The sequence below is a fragment of the Solanum tuberosum genome, unplaced genomic scaffold (assembly GCF_000226075.1).
Source record: "Solanum tuberosum cultivar DM 1-3 516 R44 unplaced genomic scaffold, SolTub_3.0 scf00558, whole genome shotgun sequence".
NCBI classification, from domain to species: Eukaryota; Viridiplantae; Streptophyta; class Magnoliopsida; order Solanales; family Solanaceae; genus Solanum; species Solanum tuberosum.
This window is the reverse complement of record NW_006239478.1, coordinates 85971-100386: the sequence shown is the minus strand read 5'-3', so window position 1 is coordinate 100386 and position 14416 is coordinate 85971. Positions and strand designations below refer to the sequence as shown.

Sequence of the window (14416 nt, the reverse complement as noted above, 5' to 3'; positions counted from 1 at the left end):
GAACTCAAGTGTGTGCTTTAATGGAAAAAGGGCGGAAGTAGAAAAAAACAAATACTATATATATATATTTAGTCCAAGACTAATAAATATAAGTATGAATAACAAATAATGGTGTTATCAAAGGCGAAAAGCGCAACAAGGCTCTAATGTCAGTGGGGGGTTTAAGCGCAAAAAGAACTCAAGGGTGTGCTTTAATGGAAAAAGGGCGGAAATAGAAAAAAATTTAGTCCAAGACTAATAAATATAAGTATAAATAACAAATAATGGTGTTATCAAAGGCGAAAAGCGCAACAAGGCTCTAATGTCAGTGGGGGTTTTAAGCGCAAATAAAGCGTGGGCTTTAATGAAAAAAGGCGCAAGGGAGAAAAAACACAAATATATATGTTTAGTCCAAGACTAATCATTATAAACATGAATGGCAAATATATGACCAAAGAAATTACACAAAAAACTATTAAAGTGAAATATCAATTGTTTAGTGTCACTTCTTCATAAGAGGCTCATTGGCAAGGAAAAGTTTGTCTTAGAACTTTGTTGAAGACACTGAAACGCACATAAAGCGAGGCGAAGTGCTCAACACATTTTGAGCCTCGCTTCAGGGCTTAAGCATGCTTAAAGCGTGCCTTTGATAACACTGACAAATATATGGACAAAGAAAATGAAAAAACAATTATGATAAAGTGAAATACCAATTATTTAGTATTGCCTCTTCGGGAAACGCTTATTCGCAAGGAAAAATTGTCTTTTAGCCTTAATGAAGACATTGAAGCGCACATTAAGCGAGTCGAAGCGCTCAACATGTTTTGAGCCTCCCTTCAGGGCTTAAGTGCACCTTTGACAACACATCCGTCGCCATAGTTTCTCTACCACAGGTGAAAGAAACATGGGTTGCAATCCAGTTCCATGCAGACAGGAACGTTATGTGACAAAGCAAGTATAACAGTGGCGACACAACCAATTATGCACTGAAAAATAGCAATCAGATCTACTCTTTGCTTCCATTTAGCACTGTATACCTGTGCATATAATGGACTGCTCGTATCTCTAAAACTGGAGAAGATACTCCAGCATCCTCTTAGCTACTCCAAGGTGTAACTAGCTCGGTAATATCAGCCAAAATGGAGCTCCATAGATGCAGCCAACAAGATTCTTAGACTTAAATGCTCCCAAAGCATAGGGGTTATGAAAATAACAGAGATGACTAAAGGTAAAAAAAAATTGACAGGTAAAAAGATTACTAAAAGGGACCGTTGAGATGATGAAATAAAGTATTTCATGTAGCACAAAATGCCTAACGCAGAAGGTACAATGAGGAGAAACACTTGGGCAGTTGGAAACGAATAAGAGAAGGTTGAGGGGATGTCAAAAGAGAGGTCTGATTTGCTGGCAAAGGATGTGGATGGAGAGCCAAGAATTCAAGTTCTAGATAAACCTATACAACCAAAAATAGAATACTCCCCGTGTTTTTCTTTCTTTAAGAGTTCTTTTGACAAGGAAAGATTAGTCAACTGTCGTTAAGAAGTTTTACAGTGCAGATACTTACTTATTCTTATATTTTATTATTACTTGTTATTGCCTTTACTTCGGTATCATATTATTTGTTGTTGCTACTGATGACTTCTACCTTTATTTTTAGCATGTCTTCTTCACTTATGTATTTCCTTTCAAGTTCTGATACTTGATAAAGAAAAAACAGTAGAATACATACCCATTATTTGTTGTGGATCCATCCATCTGAGTCATGTTCCGTGGTGCAGTTAAAGTATCATCCTTGGATAAAGCTGCCAAGGATGCATGGGCACATGCTGCAGCAACTCTCGGTCCAACAGCAGATGCCAGAAAAGCAACCTACAGATGACAACAGAAAGCTAAAAAATTCTTCTTTTTGCTCCCACCTCAGAATAAGGGTCCTCAGCACTCAACTGTCTATAATTTAGATGGTATGGCAAAGTCAATTTAAATGTAATTCAAACAGCTGCTTAATAATGCACACATCAAAAAATTCTAATATATCACAAAGTTATGAAAACACTAAGGAGAGATGAGCAAGTATAAAAGCAAAATGTTAATATAAGCAATGTCTACACCATCAATTATTGGAGAAGGACTCAGAATGAGATACACAAGTTAAGAGAATCAAGACACTAACCACTTCAAACTTAGCAAAATTTCTCTACTAAAACTTGAACCTAAGAACAGGTAGTTCCAGGTCCAAAGCCTCAATATTGACAGGGCTGCTAAGGCCTTCCCTTATTTAATTCTACGAAGCCATGTACAGTTGCACATGCAGTATCTATTAGTTAATAATTTGGGATCTGATGGATCATTCCAGTAAGTTGAATGAAACAGTGAATAGATAACAGCAGGTAGATATTTAAATAATTTAATTTTAAAAATTCAAAAAAAGAAAGCTGCAATAGACGAGAAAACCAAATAAAAAGGGTCAGTCACATCTGCAAATTATATCATTCATTTTGCCAAATAAAGGAATATATCTATACATTTTAGTTTTATCAAAAATTCAACTCTGAATCTTCTCTGTTAAAAAGCATCATAATGAATTCCTACGTGTTTCATTGCTATAACATTTTTACCAATGTGAAAGATCTTTTTAGGAAAACAACTCATGAAGAAGACTTGCATTAATGTTTCTCATAAATAATTCATCTGCTAACTTCTATTTTGACAATTATCTCACCATAGGGGGATTATGGGACCCTTCAGCAAGTTAGACAAACAACTGAACAAGGATAGCCTAGTTCTCTACCAACCTACCCCAATGAAATAACTGAACTCAAAAGGCATGTGTTAAAATGGTACTAAGAGCCCGTGAGTTGTAGTTGATTAAAAGAAATTTTAAGAGTCGAAGCTTTGATTAAAAGTAGTTTGAAGTGTTGAAGCTGATTTCCACTAGTACTGGTAAATATTGTGCTTGATTCGTTAACAACTTATGTAATGTCTTTATTTCCACTACCTGCTAAGGTTTGGATAAACTAAGGAGGGAGTTCTTATGGCAAGAGAATAGTGAAAGGGGGAATTCTCACCTAGTAAAATGGACCACTATTATAGCCAGTAAAGAAGAGGGGAGACTGGTGATTGGAAACTTGAAGCAATACAAAAACAACTTGGTGTTGAAATGGCTGTGGATGTTCATATCTGAAGAACAAGGTTTTTACAGAAAGAAGTAGTTAATGAAAAGTATGGAGTTGATGATCCCTGCAGTACTAAAAGCTGTTGTTAAAGATTGACAAAAGTCCCACATTGGTGGTTAATGAGATGGATGGACTCCTTATAAGGCTTGGGCAGCCCTCCTCCCTTTGAGCTAGCTTTTGGGGTGTGAGTTAGGCCTAAGACCTAATTTAACATGGTATCAGAGTCAGGCCCATCCCAAATTGTTGTTTACCGATGTTGGCCCCCCATTTAGAAGAGTTCACGCTCCAGTTGAGGTCTGGGCGTGCGGGGGAGTGTTAAGAAGTTCCACATCAGTAGAGGGATGGGAAATTGGTCTCCTTATATGGACTTGGACAAACCTCCCGTCATGAGCTAGTTTTTGGGGTTGAGTTAGGCCCAAGTGCCATATCTTTACAGCTGTAAACATCCCTTGAAGCGCTGGATTTAGAGGAATCTCTGGCAACAATTATTGGGCAACATTAGTTACAAGATGGGATGGAAGGAAGATAAAGAATGACTGCGGTAGACATGCTAAACTGCTACTGATTCTGGAAAATTCTAAGGTCTGTCACAGTGCCAGGACAGGATGAAGCTGAAAGCAGAGGTCAATTCACAGTGAAATCTCGCTGTGAGAGTTTGATTTCAGGAGGACTTCAGAATAATTTTTGGCTTCAGAAACAGATCTGGGAAACTTATGCTTCTTACAAGGACATATATTCTCATGGTTGGTGGCTCATAAAGCAAGCTTGAAATTACCAAAAAAAGAGGATACCGATTGTGATCCAGGTGCTTTTGTGTGGATCCAGTTCAGAGAGCATAGATCATTTGTTTTTACACTGCTACATCACTGATCAATTATGCAACTGCTCCTTGACATGGTGGGACTTAAATGGAGTGCCCAGAGAGTTGATTGGGTTTCTAAAAAACTGGAACATCAAGGGTAAGAACAAGAAGAAAAGGAAATGGTGGTACACTATGCCTTCTTGTATGTCGTCTATTTGGAGAGTAAGGCTTATTAGGTGCTTTGAAGACAAAGAAGGCTCTATTCAAAAGATCGAGATGAATTTGTTTACTTTTGTTTTATCTTTCATGTAAAAAAATTTAACCAGTGAAAGTGAAACAGGAACTGTTAGATCTGATAGGATCCCTCTAAAAGAGAAGGGACATACTTTTTCTACTGATCTGTGAATGCTTTTTTTTTTGCAGCCTTGCACCCTCTTAGTGCTTTTAATCAATACAACTACAGATTCTTACAAAATTTGTTGAAACTGATTACAAAATATACTTCAGCGCTTGTTGTGTATGGATAGAACTGGTGAAATTGATAAAAAGCAGTTGGTGTGTGTGGTAAAAAAGTCTAATAAGCACTTTATTCTTGTAAAGTGACTGAAATGCCCTAAAGCTACTTTCAAATTTAAAATATTAGAAGCATCTCTACATGGAAAATGACAAATGACAACAATGAAATGGAGAGGATGGAGGTGTTGTTTTGGGAAGGAAATTTCAGGGGTTACAAAAAGAATTAGGAATAACATAGCATAACATTGGTAAAAGATAAAAGCTAATAAGCTGAAAGTCATATGTTGGGGGGACAAGCTATGACTTTTGGCTGATTTTGGCTAATAAGTACTAGGCATATAGGCACATTTGGTAGACACCAACAAAGTAGGGCAAGTCAAAACGTGTTTATGAGTTGGTTTAACTAGCTTATAAAAGCTTACCCAAACACCCTCTAAAGCTCTAAAGGAAATGCATCGCCCTCCACGATTTCACGCAGAGAGAGGTGAACCAAAAAGGAAAAGGATACTAAAAGAGAAACAAATTATAGAAAACAAATAACATATTTGCATTATAAACAAGTGACATGCCCTTCCCCACCCGACAAAATGAAGGCAACATTCCTCAAGAATCAACAGATATCCTTGCAGAAACTAGGAACTAAAGTATCTTCATATGAACAAGAGGAATAAACATTTCATAAGAGCAGGCTGACAAAAACAAAGTCCTACCAGAGACATTACTGGATTTCCACAGTTCTCAAATGGAAATTTGCTATCAGAATCAAGGTTTCCAGTGCTTGGTCCTACATCATAACAGGATGAAGCAAGAGTATTAAAGATTCAGCGTTGTGATCATATAATAAAGAGAAATGAGAGTCCACTGTCTCACCTGCAAGATTCCCATTCAAAGTTGAATGGGATTTATTACGATCTTCACCTGTGTTAGAACTAGAGGCACCAGATGCACCTGGAAGTTCAATTTTGTCTAATGAGGCACCATCCAAAGGCAAGCGGACAAAATGAAGGATGCACTGTGCCTTTGACTTGGTGCCAACATGTTCTGCAATTTGATTCCAGTTTTCATTGTAGAGTTGCATTCCCTCGAGAAGCAATAGTGTTTCCTGGTCAGTCCAAGTATCTCCATCTAGATCTCCATAATCTTTCATAGAGCTCACTTTGACAAAATCCAAGCTAGAGTGACCAGCAATAAACCTACCCTCATGGAAGCAATCCAAACACAATAGAATATCAATCTGTCAAAGAAAAAGCAAGTCAGTGTTGAAGGCATCCACCACTCAACAATATTCATCAAAAGAAGTCATGTAATTCAGCGCCTATGTGCCAAATGAAGCTCAAACTTTTTAGTCGCACATAAATTTCTGCCCCAAATGATGTTGCTGAGAGAAAAAATTCATAATCTCAATTATCCTTTTATGCTAGCAAGAAAGGTTCTTAGATTAATGTTTTTCCTTCTTCTGTTAATCTTTTCACAACCTCTTTGCTAAAGCCCTGGTAACAGCTAAATCTAATTCTGACACATCAGTAAACAGCAAGATCTTATGGAATCCCGCATCTCTCTACCAGGCAAGAGCGGCAAAGGAACTAAAAGCTGATATTGGTCTTCTTCTCGCCTGATCAAGAAGGTAACTTATTGTGCATTCAAGCAATGAGAATTTTTTACTGCACGTAAACTTTCTTTAACACCAAATGAACAACATATATGCCTATTACAAAGTACTTAAAGCTCTCAAAGTAACTACTCTCTTCTCTCCACAATAGCAAATAAGGCATTGAAAATTTGCTCCATTAAGAAATACCTGAAAGAACTTAACAAGCATTTACTGATTCTTCAATATAAGCCATAACCAGCAAATAAAAACAACAGTAGATGTGTGATATACCTCTTTCTGTGACTGATAATGCGCTAGTGGAACAGGCCGAGAACAACAATTGCATCTAATTTCAGACAAGATTTCTCGGATTGAGTTGTCAAAATCAGAGTCATCATCGCAGTCACGCACAAGTTCAGGATAAACATCTTTCGCCTTCAGTCGACATTTAGGCTTGTCAAATTGGACTAAGCTGTCAATAGACTTCAAACCAGCTACTGGAACACAGAGATCACCGTTTGTGTCCTCATACAAATATGTGCCATCTTTTGGGGCCTCATCTTTAGGAGGAACAGCACAGTAGTTGATGATCCCCCAATGATCAAGAAATCTTGCAATTCGAGTTACATCATCAGCACTGATACCAGCTACGATCTCATGGCAATCATCAACTGACAAGTGCTTTACAGGAAACTCCATGTACTTTGCAACAATACAATTTCTACACTCCATGTATTTTTCGGGTGTATGTTCAGCTGACTTTCCAGAGAAAAAATGTGGCACCACTTGTCTTTCCAATCTGTGCACAGTATTAGGTGAAAACCAATCTGTTTGCACAGGAATAACAAAGGGCCAATTAGACAAAGATCAGAGACCATAAACAAAAATACAAAAACAAGACACCAGTACAAGGTTCTCAAGCAGTAACTGACCTACACATGGATACCATGAGCAATGCAGACGACATTCATTTTAAGAAGAAATCAATGATTACTCTAAAAAGTACTGCAATGGAGTACTAAGCCACCATGTAGTCTCAAAAGTAACAGAGAACATAATCCAAATATAAATCCAAGAATGCTACTCTATACTAGAAATAAGCAGCAGGTGTGCTTGTATCCAGAAATACTTTATACTGCACTCAAGTCAAATGCACCATGAATGCCAAGCATAGCATTTCCATTGTTTTCATATAGAAAAAAATCCAAGTGGACTTCTGACCAGTCCAGTTGTCGCATAGGTTTGAAACTTCGAGTACGAACCTACCCTATCTACCTTCCTCCCAACTTAAATACCAGGCTTTGATTGTGACAGTGTTCAAACCCGTTACTTGTGTCTAATGCATATTGAGTCTTCACCACTGAACCAAAGTCCTACGTGTCATTTCAGGTGATTTCCAAGTGATTTTAAGAATTCAGATTCCCAAAAATCCACATATAACTTCCCCCAAGGCCTAGCTCAAGTGGCAAAAGGTGGAGGATTTGTGGCTTAGGTCGCAGGTTCAAGCCCCACACCATGCAAAGCGAAGCCCGGTATTTAAGTGGAGAAGGGTAGAGGGGCGGGCCCATTATCCACCGAGTTTAGAAGGCTGTGATTGGTCCAAAGGGCAGGTCACTGACGAATTTCTTGGTTATCAAAAAAAATCCACATATAACCATTTTTACAAACCGTGATTTTCTTTGAACCTAGCCAAGAGACAGACTTCTTATTCTCAGACAGATACCCCTAGCAATCTAGGCAACTTCGTCAAAGACTAACCACCATTGGAATATAAGGAGACCTTCTTAAGGCAAACTACTTTTATAGAATATTGATTCCTGCCACTCACCCCTCGAGATAAATCTGGGTGATTCAAGAGGTTATTCTATAATTAATTTGGTAAAGCGCATGTAAAAAAATAACATTGATAGAAAATGGCAGATGTTAATCTAAGGATTATAAGTAATATTAGTTTACTAAGGCACTCCACAGTCCACACATGCAAATCTAGAATTCATGTCTTTAGTTCAGTTGGACCAAAAAAGTGTTTAGCTCGGTAAGTTTCTTCTAGCATCTATTTCACAAGTATGCCATCAACACTAGACTTGGACAGTAAAGTACAAAAGAGGATTCCAAGTTCTTGTTTGCATAGCTAATAACTTGTACAGATTCATATTTTCCCTGTGAGATATCACATACACCTCTTCTAACCTATCAATTATTCTATAAGATACACTCCTGGTGAAGGACGTTGTCTTTGAACTGGAAGGACAGCAATACTCAAAAGAAAGTGGAAGAAGATTCATAAAATTGCAACAGTGTCTATACCACACCTCTTTAAGGTCCCATTGCCAGCAGGCATACTAATTTGATAGAATTACTGCCAATTACCCTAGATACTAAGGTCAGAGATTGCTTCATCTCTTAAATTTCAACAAATTAGGAAGTTATTAAATCCAATGATCATAATTGTCCTTTGAAATAATAATAACAATATCATTGGACTATGCAACTACCTTATTTCCCAAAAGTAGTTAAGTCCTGACAGAAAATGCAGAACTTCTACAGTACAATTAAGAAACTTCCAACAGTTGACCTTTTCAGATTGTTAAAAAAGAATGCATACTACAGATCTTACACATACCACTCTAACTCACGGTCTTATCATTTCTTGCTCAAAATCATTATTCACCAGCAAACAAGTATTTTGGTACTTAAAAGCACAAAAAGGTTCCATCAACTATGGAAATGATATGCAACAAAATTTCACTATAAGCACATTGTATGAGTACCTGCGTGCATTGGCACGACATGGATTCGACCTGCACTACCATAATGCTTAATGACACCGCGACCCGGCAATATCTGTGGAGGAGTGATGACATATGAACCACTCCCACTACCTTCCCCTCCTCTTTCCTCAGTCAACAAAGAGTGACTATCTGCAGGCACAGCTGAAAGCGCCTGAAGCTGCCCATACGATATGTTCTCCAAAACCAACCCATTCTGCCTGCTCTCCCCACTCAGCCCAGCCTTCTCTGTTGCCACAATATTCAGCACAGATGAATGAGGCCGAGTCACTGCTCGTCTCACTACCAAAGGAAACTCACTAATCCGGTCCCTACTTTCTGACACCAACTCAACAGAGTAACTTCGATCCACTGAATTGTTAGGGTTTTGATGGTCATCTTCCATCTCCTGCTGTTCAATGTCTTCCTCATCCTCCTCATCTTCAAACCCGTCATCATCATGTTGGTTCTTCGATTTCCTCGAAATTAAAGGCTCCCGCTTTCGCTTCCTCCATCTATTCCTCGTCTCTACAACAACAACAACTAGTTAGCTTCGCCTATATCAATTCCTAACACATGGATCCATCAAATTCTAGCACAAAAATCAACCATTTTCAAATCAATTTCAAAAAAAAACTCAAAAAAATACATATTTACGAACAAAAAGAAGAGGGTTTTTTTGTGTGCACCTGAGGAGGAAGCTGGCATTGCTGAGAGAAATTGGGTTTTTGGGTGCTGAGGAAGAAGGGGTTTAAAGGAGAGATTTGTGGGGTCTGAGATTGGTTGTTTTAGAGAGAGAAACACAGAGAGGAAAATGGGGAAAGGGGGGATTGGATTGTCTCTCTGATGCTTCGATGATAATTTTGAGCTCTTTTTTTGGAATTTCGCAGCTGTTTTTTCTACAATTAAAAATTAAATTACTTAATACAGTAATTTGTATTTAAGACAATCTTTTGATGGTTTAACCACGCGCTCAATAAGAGGGTGAGTAAAAACATGTACGCGCAAAGAGTAACGTAAAGCTAATTCTTTTTTTTCAGTCCTTCATATTTATCAAACAGACACTTGTACCTGCTTGAAATTCTCTTTTCGTCCCTCTAACTTCGTGAATTTTCATTCAAACACCATAACATTAGGGATGTTGATTCGGATAAAACTCCGATTTTATTAGGCTTTCAATTCGGTTTGGTTTGGTTTTAAATTTTTTAAATCTGAAGTAGATGGTGGTTGATAAAGAACTCTTTGATCATAATTTCCCGTAAGAATACTGTGTTGAATATGAAACTTGTGGTTGGTAGAGCATGTTCTATTTTTCCGAATTTTCAAGATGAAAATTGAGGGATTGGCTAAACTTCCTCCATGCGGTTGCATACAACTTTGCTTGAGTAAGGAGTAGATCATTCCAGATAGGCTGCTTTTGCTATTACTGAAGCTTTTAAAGTTCCCCCTACTAGCCACGGGAAGTTAATGCAAGTCGATAGCTCCTTCAATCATCGAGTACACTATCGACTTCCCACACTTATCATGACAACATCACCGATCTTTGGCGCTTATAGGGGGCCCTATCATACACATGCACCACCAGAGTAATTGATAGTATTGATTTGATTTTGATTTTGTTCAGAAAAAACAAATAAATAACTGAACTGAACCGATAAATTATATACATATATTTTATTATTGTAAAATACATAATATATTGTTTTGTAAGCAATTTTAAATTAAATATATTAAATATATGTCTATATCAAATTTATTTATAATTTATTTATGAAAACATAAAGGTCCAAGATAAGAACATTTATCTTATAGGTTTCATGTATATGAGTGTCTATGACAATTCTTGGTGGATTAGGAATGTCGTTGTCTCTTCTTTCTAGGCCAGAATGATGGATTTTGAAGCTTTATTCACAATAAATTCAGTTATTGAAAGATCTAGTCGTTCTAACTATTTTTTGTTTTCTGAATAGATTGTTGTTTCTTTTTCCTCTTTTGAATTAATCATTTTTTTTAAAAAAATTGTATGGTTAATAACCGAACGGAAATAGATAACAACCAAACTGTTGGTCTTTATGCATTTTAATATTTTAAAAAAATATTAAGTGCATATGTTAGTGTGTATAAATTGACAAGAATGTGAATGTAACTCTTGTAACCACTATTGTCATAATTTACCATTAATTTCATGCATTATTCTACCTCATTATACCTTGTAACTTATGTAACCTTTGAGCTATTCATTTACCCAATTTACTACCCATAATTGTCCTATTCTTGGAAGAAAGATTTTCTACCCTGTAAATAGTGATGGTCTTCCTTTGTGTTGAGCATGACAAGAGATAGATACGAGAAAGAGTGGGAAAAAATAAAAAAAATGAGAAGTATGGAAAAATATTGTAGTGTATAATGAGGAGAGAATTGAGACAAAGAAAAATGTTTCAAGTCTTCAACTACTTCACTATACAAAAGAGAATAATTATATATTGAAGGAAGATATTCTTTTTGTAGAGTTTTGAACTCTTTAACTAATTCGTAGTTATTTGAATGATAAAAAGAGCAAATTTGACCCTTTTGATTGCAAAGTAACTGGGTCAAGTAAATAATTCAAAAGGACAAAATGTAAATAACAGATTAAATACAAATTAATACTTATAATTGTATTAATTATACTTTTAATGGTTGGAGAATGAAAAAGATCATTTTTCTGATCTGGCATGCCAATACCAATACTCCTCCCTTAACAGTAGTGGTAAAAAAAATGCTTATTACTATTTTCATTTTATTTTATTTGGATGTCTTATATCAAAGATATATATTTTTATTCGTTCATTTTAACAAATTAGGAGAATTTTATTGTTTTTTATAAATAATAACATAAATTATTATTTTATCAGTTCATTTTTATTTATTCTCTATACTAAAATAGATGTCCACTTTTACTTGTCCAATTTTAAAAATTAAAATATAATTTATCTCTTAGTTCCTAGCTTATCTTTATTAGTATTAATTATAGTCATTTTTCAAAATATTAAATTTATTATATTCAAAAAATGATATAATTAAATTCATTATGCTTATTGTTATTTAAGGAGTATGCCAAGTCAATATTGAACAAGTAAAAATGAACAAAGAAAACAATAGTAAATTTTAGAGGTTAAAAACATAATCGGTAAAACTAATTTAATAAAATAAACCTCTAAAAAAACACTTCCTCCGTTCACTTGTAGTTGTCACATTTGAAATTGGCACACCGCACACCCATTAAAAACAGTGATTATCATGGCTGTTTTATCACATTATTTAATATTATGTTTTGAAAAATAAATAAATTAGGCAGTAAGTAATTAATGCTAAAAATAAAATATGAAAAAAAATTATATTTTTTTAATATGTTAAAAAGTGACAAATAAAAATAAAATAAAATATTATACTTTTGTATAATTAAAAAGAAAAATACCCAAATCAACATGGATTAAGCAAAATGAACGGAGAATGTATTTATGAGTAATCATAATTATTTAATTTGCAGTAAAAGCTATAGTTATGACTTATGACCTTGCAAAGCTTTCTCCAGAGGGAAGCAAGTTACGGATAAAATGCACATCATCCTCTCATATCTCACTTAATTAGGATATGTATACATATATATTATTCGCACCGTTTTTATTTGAATGTCGTTTTTATTAAAAATAAAATGTTCTTTTATATTTGTCATTTTACAAAATCAATGCATAAATAACAATATTCTTCCTATTTTACCTTTGAGAGTTATTAGCTTTGAACGTATGCATTTGACCAACATGAGAAAACAAAGTGATTAATTCATGTTTACTGGTTAAGTAATTAATCAAAATAAATTAATTTATTTTCATTAATTGAAAACTTGAATTCAAGAGAACATTAAATAAGAGTAAAATGATAAACTTATCTTGTTCCTTAAGGAGATGAAACCTAAAATGGTGATAACTAAATAAGAACGGGGAATATTATTATTGTTTGATCTGTAACATTTTCTAGCTTGTTCTTTTAATTGAAAGCTTGTCAAGAAGGGCGAATTTATAATCTAAATTAAAATGGGGCATATAAATTTGTGATCTTTTTATAAAATTAAATATTTTGTGTATATATTTTCTAAAATGGTATAATATTTATTTACTGATATCTATGCTATAAGAAAACTAAATGATGAATTGGTTAATAAAAAATAAAAAAAATGATGAATTGGTTAAATGTTAAGTTATTTACTTAAAAAATTAGTGATCAATTATCACTTACTACATTTCTCCCTTTAAAAAAAAACACACAGTGCACGATTATGAGAGGGACTTTTTGGATTTTTATTATATAGTAAATTTTGAGATAAGAATTTTTTTTTTGAATTTTTAGGTTATATAAATGTGTCAAATCATTTTCTTTAAAGCTCATATTTACATGTGGCATATGTTACAATGATTAAGGATAGTGAAAGAAGACTCAAATAACTTCTCAACTGAGTTGGATGTATTGGGGATCAATTCATTTTTATTTGTATTGGTAAAAAATGAAATGACACTAGATTTTTAGAGGAAGTATTATGGTATATATTGTTGGGTTTTAAAGGTGTGAACAGGAAATGAAGGGTTGTGACTCTCCTGAAGAGTTGTGACTATGCCGAAGGGTTGTGAACTTTATGAAAGATTGTGTCCTTTCTAAAGGTTTGTGACCGTTTTGAAAGGTTATGTCTTTTCCAAAGTGTTTGTGACCTTTCTGAAAGGTTGTCTTCTTTCCAAAAGGGTTGTGACCTTTACCCTTTGTTGGCTATAAATAGAGAAGTTTTCTCTCATTTTTTGCATCGAATTCTTCCCTTCTTTTGCATACATTTCTTACAAAACAAAATCGATCGATCGTGTCAGTATGTATGATTCGTTGCTGTCATTTTGAGTTCGTTGAAATATCGAAGTTTGAGGTACCGCTACTTCTTTAATGGTTAATCCGTTTTATCTTGGGAGGAATTAATCTGCAACCTCGGGTACTTGAGGGGATTAAATTTCTTAAGGACACACAGTGGGTTCTGTGGACTCGGATAGTTCTTTGTGTTTTTCTTTTCATCTTTTATTATTTCTGGTTTGCTAATCTGAATACAGGAGATAACATATATTATTTTGCAGACGACTTAGTATAGATTGATAAGACATGTAATAGAGTTAAAGATATATAAATTGAAGATTTGGAGATAGATTCTAAAATTTAAATTTTTTGAGGTTGAGCATGATCAAAATAAAGTACATGGAGTGCAAGTTTAGTGTCGCATTACAAGAGATAAATAGGAAGAGATGATTGATACATTAGATGTTCTCAAGAGAGAAAGTTTAAAGTATCTAGCTTTTATAATTCAAGAAAATGAGGAGATCAATGAGGACGCCGTACATCGTATTGAAGCGGGGTGGATGAAATGGTGACTCGTATTTGGTGTCATGTGTGTTAAGAAAGTGTTACCGAGACTTAAAGGTAAGTTCTATAGATCTAGTGATCGTCAGACTGACTATATTGTTCGAGATTGAGTGTTGGACAATCAAGAACCCACACTTTAAGAAGATGAAGTTAGTAA

The 14416-nt window shown here is 34.9% G+C and overlaps 1 protein-coding gene across 1 annotated transcript in view; it reads right to left on the bottom strand.

Annotated features, from left to right (window-relative positions):
- The window catches only part of LOC102579842 (SWI/SNF complex subunit SWI3C), an 18552-nt gene extending 8829 nt beyond the window's left edge, over positions 1-9723 (bottom strand). Inside the window, exons 1-6 of the mRNA XM_006365474.2 lie at positions 9519-9723; positions 8833-9357; positions 6353-6888; positions 5341-5704; positions 5181-5254; positions 1709-1848 (exon numbers count right to left, since the gene is read on the bottom strand). Of these exons, the coding sequence (XP_006365536.1) occupies positions 1709-1848; positions 5181-5254; positions 5341-5704; positions 6353-6888; positions 8833-9357; positions 9519-9537 (1658 nt within the window). The 5' untranslated portion in view covers positions 9538-9723. The remainder of the gene's footprint in view (positions 1-1708; positions 1849-5180; positions 5255-5340; positions 5705-6352; positions 6889-8832; positions 9358-9518) is intronic.
- Between the last annotated feature and the right edge of the window lie 4693 nt (positions 9724-14416).